General features: G+C 29.0%; 1 protein-coding gene across 1 annotated transcript; it reads left to right on the forward strand.

The window, feature by feature from the left end:
* The first annotated feature begins 293 nt into the window (after nt 1-293).
* On the forward strand, nt 294-11,855 carry LOC139426960 (uncharacterized). The gene is made up of 3 exons (XM_071187198.2): nt 294-402; nt 1,621-1,999; nt 11,079-11,855. Exons 1-3 carry the CDS (start codon nt 298-300, stop codon nt 11,552-11,554), a joined length of 960 nt encoding a protein of 319 aa, XP_071043299.2. The 5' UTR covers nt 294-297; the 3' UTR covers nt 11,555-11,855.
* The last annotated feature ends 330 nt before the right edge of the window (nt 11,856-12,185 follow it).

Consider the following 12,185-nt stretch of genomic DNA (forward strand, 5'->3'; position numbering starts at 1 on the left):
ACTCCTTAAGCTATTCGTTGACGCTATTGCAACTATTTTCATTGAAATAAAATCTTGCAAAAAATCATCTTAACGTGGTTTTAATTTCATTTGGATCTCCTGTATTATAGACGCCTTTTAGATGTTGCTGTTTGCTAACAGTAAAATATAGATATATTAATGCGGAGTAGTATTTTAATTTTTTACCGACATTATATAAAATACTGTAGGTCAGCATAAGTAATGTAGAAAGAAAAATTATTAAAAATTAAAACATAGAACTTATTATTGTAAACTACTTAAAATTCCGCACTTTATATGAAGGAATTGTTGTTATTTTTAATGGCGATTAGAACACGAATATCGCATTTATTTGCAATTATCTTCGCATTTTTTGGAGTAGAATATTCTGAATTCATATGGGTAATTTATAAATTAGTTAAAAACCAGAAGTTAGTTTAAAAGGAATTTGCTTGTATTTATTTATGGAGAAAAGAAGTCGTTGTGTTCAAAGTAAAGATTTGAAGACAATACCGATATTGTTTTCTGAAGAAATTTTGAAATACAACTCGATTTTGGTTTACGCAAGAAAAATATATGTATCTCTACAGTTTTCTCTATTTGTACAAACCTTGCTGTATCTATAAAAACCTTGAAAAATTGATCTCAAACAAAATCTATAGAAAATTAGGACTAAAAATTCTGCTATTTTCATTAATTTTATAAATTTTTTAATTCGTTTATTTTTCATTTGCGTAAAAAATAAATAAAATTAAAAAAAAATGTTCGGTACAGTCTATACTTTTCGGCGACTTTTCACATGCACCTAGCAAACTAAAAAGTATCGAAAATTGAAATTGAAAAACATTTTTTTCACATTTTACACATTTTACACATTTTCACCTTACTCATTTTGCACATTTTTACATTTAATACATTTTCCACACTACATAATACACACTGAAACTGTTGATATATTTAAATAAAATTGATATGTTTAGAAACGTATATTCTTAATTTTATTTTTCACTTTACAAATCTCATATAAAAATGGATTCAGAATTTTTTTTTAAAATAATAAAATGCGTTAATTCTTTCATATCCGGAATTAAACAGTCAAAAACTAAATGATACAATTTTTTATTATGTTAATAATACGTGGCGAATAAACTACTCAAAAGTCAGAAGAAATTTTCCAAAATCTAAACTCCGTATGAAACTGTAAAAAATAAAATATTCTTATAATTTTATTGGAGAAAATATTAGCTTATTACAAAATAATTTAGTGAACATTGACTAAGACTACGCATGGTGATCATTGCGATTACGCTTAACAGTCGTATGTTAAGCGTAATCGCAGAAAAATTATCAAATGAAAGGCTTAAATATCGTTTATTTTGGTTTCATTAACCAGAATTTTTTTACCAGAAATGTCATTACCATACAGTACGGTAATTTTTGCAGAATCTTTGTCTCCGTGTGAAACTTATAAAGCTTCATACACAATCTTTCAAAAATCAGTTTGGTTTTTCCCTAAAATAGTCAATGAAATTTGAAATTATAATTACACTAAAGTAATGAGAGTGAATCTTGCTTTAAACGAATTAAGCTCAAAAACTAAATGTTGTTATTTACTTACAGCAGTCTAGAAAGAAGCGAAAACTTCAGCAATATTGCTGGAAAACTGAAAAAAGTGAACAGGACCAGGCCATTCAATTTATCTTCAACAGCAGTTTCCTTATACTAAAATCCAGTAAAATCTCGCCAAATATCGTTATGAAATTGTTGTCTCTAAAAATTGGAAAAGAGCAGTTGAGACTAAACCAAACATTTTTGAGGGCAGCAAAAACATTTAGAACCCCCATGAAATCTGTTCAAAATCTGTGCTATTTGTTTCAACATACCATCAATTTCATCAATCCTTCTCATGTCTCACCAATCAAAGATATAGACTTGGCTGTTCGAGCAATGTCAAAATTTGGCAATATAAAACGAAAACAAGACCATTGGATTTACTCAGGTAAAATTATTAAATTAGATTTTATTGCTTACGTCCGGTGGCTGAGCGGTAGCGCTTCGCGCTGTCATGCCACAGGTCCCTGGTTCGATCTTCGGGCCGGGCAAGGTTGACTCAGTCTTTCATCCCTTCAATGGGTCGATAAATGAGTACCAAGCATGCTTGGGAGCTAAACACTGGGGGTTCCGCGTTTGGCTGACCACATGACCGGAACACCTGCTCCTGCACCCCAGAGCCCAAGGTCACGAAAATTGAGATGGGCACAGTAGGCTTTGGCCCTCTATGAGCTGTCGCGCCACTGAGTCTAGTTTAGATTTTATTGCTTATTAAAGAAAGAAAAAAAGAAAGCCAGTTTCCAAAAGAAAAAGGGTAATAAGCTAGACAACCAAATTTTAAAATTTTAGCTCAGAATTTTTCAATTTTAGTTTATGTAAGTATTATGTTATATGACATGGCATTATTGCATTCAAAATTTAAAGAAAATAAAATTATTCCTAGATAGCAATGTAAGATTGATTTTAATGTCAGCTGCAACCTTTATCACAATCCCTGCAGGAATTATAAATGTTCAGCAAATAAACCAGGCAAGCTTGAAACAATATTTTAACTATGCTGGTTCAAGCTCTATGAAGTTCACATTAAGCTTGCATAAACAACCCTTTTACATCGATATTAAATCTACCTTTACAAAACAAGTTTAGAAAAACCTTCTAAAATCGAGGATGAATCATCATTCTCAAAATAAGAGTAGAAAGCCGAGTACTCAAACCGAGAATAAATTAACCTTCTCGAGGTTTATTTCAGCTTTTATGACCATCACTGAAACAAGATTTATTTGAGCAGGTTTTTATATACTTTTTTTAGCACTTTAAAAGTGAAGGTTGACCTGATCATGAAGTTCTCATCACAAACGAAATGTTGCATTTCAGAGCCGGAGTAAAGCTAGAATGGAAAAAAAAGGCAAAAATAGAGTTTACAGTAAAAGCTAAAAAATTAGATTTATTTGTAAAGTATTTTATATGACTTTATTCAGTCTTTTAGAAAAAAAAACTTAGCTTACTAAGATTTCTACTAAGTTTTTAAAAAAAAATTATTAGTGAACCTTTATTTGCCCAATAAATGAAAATAAAAACGCGACGTTTCTTAAGAGCCACCTGCTATCAGGGATAAGGGATGAGAAGTGGTTAAAAATCGATGAAAAAACTACCTGTTTCATAAAAACAATGCTTAACTATACAAACTATTACCTTAAGATACACTCATGTCCATAAATTAAGGATAATGAAGTTCAGGCACAGAAAGAGATAGAAGCCAAACAAGTTTGACTTATTTGTAAAGTCTATGTATTAAACAAAAGGTAAAGAGCAAAAAAGATGCTATATGTTTGACATAATTAATAAAAATTGCGATTTTTACTCCCTGGAGCAAATTTCAAAAAAGAACCTATTTACAAAAAACAGTATAACATGGTTAGTATGATGGTTAATGTATGATGGTTAATACAGAGTATGTCTCCCGGACGATGCAATGCAGGCCGTACAACGCCTAGGCATGCTGAGTATCAAATTATCAATCTGATCTTGGGGAATATTACACCACTCATCAAGTAATGCCCTCCGAAAGTCCGGTAGACAGGTGGGAGGGGGTTAACGGGCTGCGATTCGTCGGCCAAGCATATCCCACACATGCTCTATAGGATTCAAGGTAGGGGAGTATGCTGGCCAATCCATACGGGTGATATCCTCCGATTGAAGGCATTCGTCTACAATGTTTGCACGGTGAGGACGGGCGTTGTCGTCCATAAACAGAAATTCAGCACCCATGGAGCCCCGAAACAAACGTACATGTTGTTCCAGAATGACATCCCTATAGATGTGGCCAGCCATCGTTACACTCTGAACATGCAGGTCAGTTCTGGAACCAAGAATAATTCCTCCCCAAACGAACCATCCTGCACCACCGTAACGATGTCGTTCAATGGTGTTGTCTTGGTGGTAACGGGTACCTGGCGCTCTCCATATGAAAACCCGGCGAGAATCAGACTGCAAACTAAACCTGGACTCGTCGGAAAACATCACACAAGGCCACTGTTGCGGTGTCCACAATGCATGCTCTCTACTCCAGGCTAATCGCAGGCGACAGTGAGTTGCAGTAAGTGGAACACATCTGACAGGCTTACGAGCATATAGCCCAAAGTGCCCTAAGCGTTTGTACACGGTCTGCCTTGAAACTGTCTTACCGGTAGCTGAAGAGAGCCGACTAGACAGGCCTGATGCTATGCTCCGTCTGTTTCTTTTGACAGTAACTGCCAAATACCGGTCTTCATTCGGCGTTGTAACTCGGGGGCGACCTGTGCTGTAACGTCTACTCACATAACCATCATCTTGGAATCGTTGCCAAAGCCAGGCGGTGACACTCTGGCTGAGTCCAAGTTCCTCGGATACTTCCAGCTGGGTACGTCCACATTCCAGTCGTCCGATGATTCTGTCACGTAAAAAATCATCCAAATGCTTCCTTTGTGCCATAACTATGCGGTTATTGCACTGAAAGGCTTTTAAAGCGCTTGTGAACAATTTTACTTCTTTGCCACTATTCCTTATATACCTCTCTCTTACACTCTCGTCATTGTGACGTACTACCAGCGTCATCTAGTGGTTTCCTGTAATTTGCATATTCTTCTTCAGGATGTGTGTGATAACTCTACAGGTGAAATTTTAATTTTAGAGTTTGATTTCCGTGTTATTCTGAATTATCCTTAATTTATGGACATGAGTGTAGTTATCTCTCTAGAGCTTGTAAATAATAAATTAGGGAACAGACTATGCATAAGTCATAATAAGAATTTCTAAGTAATTTATATCGCATCGTATTAGTATCGCATCGCATTTCCTAGGAAAACTAAAAAATGCAAGTAGTTGATTGTTTTTTAATTTGGGTATTACATTTCAAATAATAGTTTGATTAATTAGTGCACGAGTCAATCCTTGCACATACATGTGAAAAATATTTAGACAAACTTTTGCGTAAATGGGACGCTCGAATTTTAAAATATTAAATTTAGAAGTAAAAGAAATAACAAAATAAAAAATTCTGACATATAAGACTATAGGCAGATAAGCTATAGCATATAACCTATAGATAAGTGTTTTTTAAATTACCATAACTTCTCCAGCTAAGATAGAAATAAAATTCTCATGATTTTGTAGCTGTGAAATAAAAAAAAATTTATGCCATGTAAAAAACTAAATTTTGGTGATTCAGTCAAAATTGTTATAAAAAAGGTAGCCGGGAAAATATGTTTTCGTACCATGATATACATATATATATATATATATATATATATATATATATATATATATATATATATATATATATATATATATATATATATATATATATATATATATATATATATATATATATATATATATATATATATATATATATATATATATATATTAATTTTAACAATAATCATTGCTCTGAAACTTACTCAAATCTTCTGAATTCTGCTTGTTTTTTTAGTTTTTTGGGAACGAGCTTTACATTTCCAACTTGATGAGGAATCTGATTACATCATGCAGTCTGAATCACACAACAATGATCGAGAACACATTAAATGGTTGTCAAAACAAAAGTTGTCTAAGCTTAAAAATATAACTCAAAACCTTGAAAAATATCGTATTTAAGATATATTCTTGATATTTATAAATACTATAAAAAGTGCGTTTTTAATATTTGAAGTTTTTAAGCAACGATTTCTCAAAAATGTATGTAATTTCTGATTAATATTTTTCACAGCTCTACAAAGAACTCAGTAAATAGATTAAGTTTATCAAGAAAGTATATACATTACACAATGCTAGTTTTTTAAAGTTTTCAAAAATAATTTTATTCAATTTTTATTTCTTCCAATTTCATGCTTTTTAAAAACAGTACCAAGTTTAAAAATGTTATGAAATGATTCATAAATAATAAATTCCAATTTTTTCACTATTTAAGATGTGTTTTTCAAAATGTTAACATAGACTTCGAAAGCAGGCCTTTTATTCCTTTCATATTTTTAAATAATACGTTGTAAAAGATGTTTATGATACTTTCATACTTGTTGAAGTATTAACCTCTGGCCTTAGATATATATTTCCTTAACCTTTAGGATGCGGTTACTCAGGTGAAAAAATTCTCCTCTCTGTCCGGCGCTTTCTTGCAGAAATTCAGCCCCCCTCTTAGTCAGTGGGAGGTAACTACTTTAACCACTTTATGAATGGGAAACGTTTTGTTGTAATTTATATATCACTCTCCAAGAAGGGAGCGGTAGAGGGGTTGCAGCGTGCATAATTATCGGCAAACATTTTGACTTTGTTATGAATATTTTGGCATACGTTATTTGTAACGTGTAACACATTATGAGAAAAAGTTAAAAATATAACTCTTTTTTTTTGTTTTTTTTTTTTTTTTTGCGAAAAAACAAACTTTTTCTCTTTAATAAAACAAACTCATAACTAAAAAGTTATTTAGAATTTTTACTGTTTTTTTTAAAAGCGTTTTTTTGCTGTTTTTGAAAGATATAAATAAATTATTCTTGTTGTAAAATCTTAAACAAATTTATTCTGATAGCTAATGTGAAAAAGCATGGTTTTTAGTTCTCTTAGAAATGAGATGCGTCTGAAACTTCAAAAGTTTTTTTGTTGAATTTAATAGTTTATTTCATTTATCCGTTAAAATAATTTGGTCGAATGTAGATTTTTTTTTACATAAACTTTTTATACTAAATGGATTTTTTATCTTTCTTTGAATTTTTTTTTAAAATTTAAAGTCGTATACATTACATTCATACAAAATTGTAATACAAATATTCTTCGAGACAAAAATTATGTTTCAAGCAGATAATTTATAATGTTATATCATGTGGTTTCTTGAAAGAAATTCATCCAGTTAATAATTTTTGAGTAAGCGAAATTTTTTTCTGTAAAAATATGTTATAAGTTAAATATATCATATATACTTTTTTAACTTTATTATTTCTATTTCATTTTTATATTTACCTACCTTTCACATATATATATATATATATATATATATATATATATATACAAAGGGGCTCTCTCATTTTTAATTACTCCTAACAAAATTTCAAGAATCTAAAAGTTTCTGTACCTCCTTAAAAAAATAAATAATAATAAATTTCGTCAAAACTAAATAGTATTTATCACGTGACTTATTTTATGCTAAATGTTTCATATCATTCCCTATGCTACATCGCTTAGCTTGGATGAGCTAATATTCAATTTCTATTGTTAAAACTTTAGTCATAGGAAACTGTAGATGCAAAATATGTCTCTAAAGAAAAGAAGTCATATTCCATTTACTTAAATGAATATGCTTATTCTTATATAAAAAATTTAAAATGCTTGCAGAAAAGAAAAACTCTTGAAATTCCTCTGTGGAAACTAGTAATTAGTAAATAAAAGTTTAGGGGCAAAATATTTGAATTTTTGATACTTACTAACTGACCTAACTGACTTTTTATTATGAATGCATCAAGTGTCTTCTGCAAGAATTTTTTTTTTATTAATAAAATATTTCTTAACCTTTACCTGGAGAAACGTTCGCGCTGAATAAAAAATGATTTAAATTTAACTAAACACTTAATATATAAATAAAATGATTTTTGCTCAACAAAAATGCTTACTTTTTTTCTTTTCATTTAATCAATAGTTGTAACCTGAGAAACAAAATTGAAAATTTTCGAGACCAATTTTTTTTCAATAAATAATATTGTACAAAAAAAAAGCTACAAACTTTATATACATAAATTGTACTGACATTGAAAAATACTACTTAGATATATCATATTACTTAAATTTTTAATATGAAAAATAATTAAACATTTTCAGAAAGCTTTTTGTTTTCGTTTATTTTAGAATTACATCAAAAGTTTCATGTGTGTATTCACAGGAATTCACGAATATTTCACCGGAATATTTCTTTATATAAAATAATAAATACAAAGACTTTAAAAATATGGAAGAATATGCTTACAATAAATTTAAAGAAAAGCATCCTTTCCAACAAATATATTAAGTAATGAAAATATACTCCACGTTTCTATTAAGTTTATATCTGAAGATCTTATTGTCAGATCTAAAAGTTAAATTTATTTTCAAAATAATGTATTATACATTATTAAAAGCAAAATAACACTAATCAGAGTTACTTATTTCGATTCATTTTCTAATGTTTTCCTTAAATTTATTTATTAGGCAAAAGGAAGTATTTTTCCTAATTTTTATTTTATTTATTAGAGAATATATATATATATATATATATATATATATATATATATATATATATATATATATATATATATATATATATATATATATATATATATATATATATATATATATATATATATATATATATATATATATATATATATATATATATATATATATATATATATATATATATAGCTGAAGTCTTTCACAATTTACACCTGCTGGTGAAGATAAAAACTTTAAAGTCATCGATTGTTATAAGACACACCTATACAAGCTTGGTTGACAATTGGTTGAAGGTAGAACATGCATTTCCGTTGATCATGGTGTGTTCTTTTCCTCAGGTATTGTGAACTAACCATTGTTAAGAATTTTAAAAACGACAGACTTCAATATATATTATCAAGAAGACTATTTAAATTTATTCTGACAAGATAACACCATACACCAAGAAATAGCACTTTGCATATAGAAGGGGCAATACTTAATTGGTTTCGGTATCTTTTTTTTTAGAGAAGAAATAATAATTTCATTATGTGAAAAGTAAGTTGCATGACAACAAGCTGTGCTAGCCTCAATAGAAAGTTCATAGGAACTTGAAAGAAATTTATAACATGATATATGAGATTTCTTTTGACGTCGCATACTTGAAAAGAGACACCCAGAAGGTAAACCTGACAAGAGGACATAGAATGATTGGTTGTTTCCATGACGAAGAAATTGCTGGAAATGTGTGAAAGTAAAGGAAATGCAATTGTAAAAAGTAGACAGTCTAGCTAATAATTGATGAGGGGTTTGAATTTGCAAATCATACAAGAGTTAAGAAGAGTGAATATTATATATCGAAAATATTTCGCTTACATGGCATTAGAAATTTTAAATAGAAATATAAAAACTTACACTGATTATGTTCTTTGTAAGAATACAGAATTTATATTCTTAAAAGTTAATAATTTTCTACACAATATAAAAGCCTTACATAAAGTAGAAAAAATTTTCGGTTTATTTTGTCCAGTTTCTTTAGCTGTATTGAAAAGACGAAAAAAATATTTATATTACAAGTTTAATGCAGGAACCAATATATTTTGAAGGATTTTTTTAAAGAAATTAGATAAATATGTAACTTTGTATAAAATAATTTTTTAAAAAAAATAAATATAAAGAAGTACAAAACTTTTTTTATAAACGTAAAAACTATTTTTACATTTAATATTTAGCTGACTGCTGTTTAAAACTTTATTAATTTACGCTATTATTTCCTGTAATATAATGTTACTCTATAAAACATTTTTTTAAGTTATGTAATATTAAGATATTAAAAAAAAATGCTCGATCTTAATTTTTTTGAAATCTCAAAAAAATTTCAGTTTTTTTTTTTTTAATCTTAAGTTTTTTTAAAGGCTTATGATAAAGTTCAATTCAATTTCAAATTCTGTAATACTGCTTTTATTTTTATCAATTTTCTATTCACCTTAATTATATTAACTAGGATGTTTTAAGAAACATTGGAATTTCTAAAATATTTCATAACACTTTGGACCTTTTTTTCTTTCCTTTGTACTATTTATTTTAGTATCGATTTTATATTAGATAAAAATATAAATCCAATAACTGCACAAGAAAAGATTTACTTTGATAAAATAAAGTCTTGTAACTATTCATAAATTAGTAACTAATTTCATCTAAATATACTTTATTCCGACTTTTTAGTAATTCACTTTTTTTAAATTAAAAACTCGTAGTAACGCATATTTTACATTTTTTTTTTCAAATCAAAAACCATAAAACAAATTTTTATGTTTAGCAAGAAATAAAAATTCTTTATTTCAAGAATTAGTAGAAAATTCAAATTTTCGTTCGAAAAAAAAAAGACTTACATAGTTGAAGCAAAGTTTATTATACAATTAAAAAATTTAATAAATTCAAAACATCAAAACTTAATATACAATGATAATTACAGTAAATTTATAAATCCCCTATACATTTATTCCAAATTACGTTTTGTTAAACTCCTGCTTAACTGCTTGAAGTAAAATTTCATTTTTTTTTCAAACTTCATTATTATAGTTAACATACTTATGAAAATCCAAATATTATAAAATAGAAAAATATCTAATTATAGACAGAATATGATAAAATACTTTAATAAATCAAAGAGAGCTCATTGCATAGTTTCAGAAATTAATCTGCCACTTTTGACAATTCAGTGATCCTTGTGCTATATTTCGTTTATTTTGAGATTCATTTCGTCACGGAATCCTGTGATTTGTGACGAAACGAGAAAGCTCAAATAAATATGACGAAAATGCTTCCTCGACTCAAAACCTTATCGCACTGCGTTGTGGGAGATTCCATGGGAATGACGAAAAAGTAGAGAATATCGAAATGACACCGACGAAATATACCGACTATCCTGTTTGGTGGTCTAAGAGTTGCCAGGAAGATCCCGAGTTAGAATCCCGCTTCAGGCATGGGTGACATTTATTTGGCTGTTCTGTCTTTCTTGTGTTGTTATGGTAATATTGATCCAGCTATATGGATTCCAACGATTAAATGATTATCAGAAGTTAGAAACAGTAGGCACTTGGAGGTTTTTTTTTTTTTTTTTTTTTTTTTTGGAAAAAGTAGAACGACGAAATATTTTTTTTACTATAGACGAAATGCGTTTCCTTGAAGAAGTGACAATAGTTATTTCGTCACATTGAAGCATATACCAGGAAACAGTTTTGTCAATAACGAAGAAAGCTTCCTGTTGGAATTTGAATATCCATTTTTTACAGTGTATTTCTTTTTTCTTCTAGGATCTTCGAAGCAGATAGATTTTTGGAAAGGGGCACTTGTGACTTATAGACGATTTTATAACCATAAAAATGTGTTTAACAACTCTTTCTTTGGTTATCTTCCTAGTCTTATCGCAATATCGGTGTCAGATCAACTGTACGAAATGGCTGAAATTGAAAGCTTCATCATCGCTAACAATCCAGAAAAATATTATAGCCAAACAGCAATACTTGTCTACGGGCACGGATTAAGTGTGAGAAAGATGAAAGATGGGCTTTTAAAAGAACTTGGAAATTACGTCAAATATGTCTCACTCGGATTCTGCAATCATTTACCAATCTGTGCGGTCATTTACAAATATGCAGTTGAAGCATTCGCTGCAGCTTTGGGATTAGATGGAGTAATTGTATCTCGAAGACTTCTGACTACATATGTCTTAATGGGAGAGAAAGAGCTTGATATACATCATAGACTCTATAGTAAATACGGTTATTAAACACGAAGGAAGAACCTAAATTACTATAATCTAAGGAAGTGCTAATTATTTAAAAGAGCTCGGCGTACATTATGAACGGCTGAAAACGACTAATGCTTTTAACTATTAGGATCTAAAAACATTTTGAAGTCCTAAAAAGATATGTTTCACTCATTTTATTGCATTGAATGTAGTGGTTAAAATGGGAAGAAAAATTTCTAAATTATTTTGATTTAGCAGAAATATCAATTATTAAAAAATCTCTGCCTACGTTGTAGACATAATGATTATTGAAAACGACGAAACTCTTTAAATTATAATGATCTAATAAAATGTTCGATTATTGATTTCTTGTTATTTGTATATGGTTAATAAAAAAAAAAGAATTAATTAAAATATTGATTCTTTATTCATTATTTGTTTTGTTTATTTTTCCTTTTAAAGAATCAATTTTTGATCCCTAATATATTTGACTTACTTTTTTGACAAAGAATCTGAATATATATTAAGTGGCCCACCCTTTGCTCACTGCTCTGGACTTTAGGACTGCTAGCTCGTTGGAATATTGTTTATTTTAGTCTATTTTTGTAAGTATGATGTTATACTCATTTTAAAATTAATTTCTAAAACTATATGCAACACATACATCCTG

The sequence above is a fragment of the Parasteatoda tepidariorum genome, chromosome 3, assembly GCF_982258835.1.
Source record: "Parasteatoda tepidariorum strain Cologne lab strain chromosome 3, Ptep-v5.0, whole genome shotgun sequence".
In the NCBI taxonomy this organism is placed as follows: domain Eukaryota; kingdom Metazoa; phylum Arthropoda; class Arachnida; order Araneae; family Theridiidae; genus Parasteatoda; species Parasteatoda tepidariorum.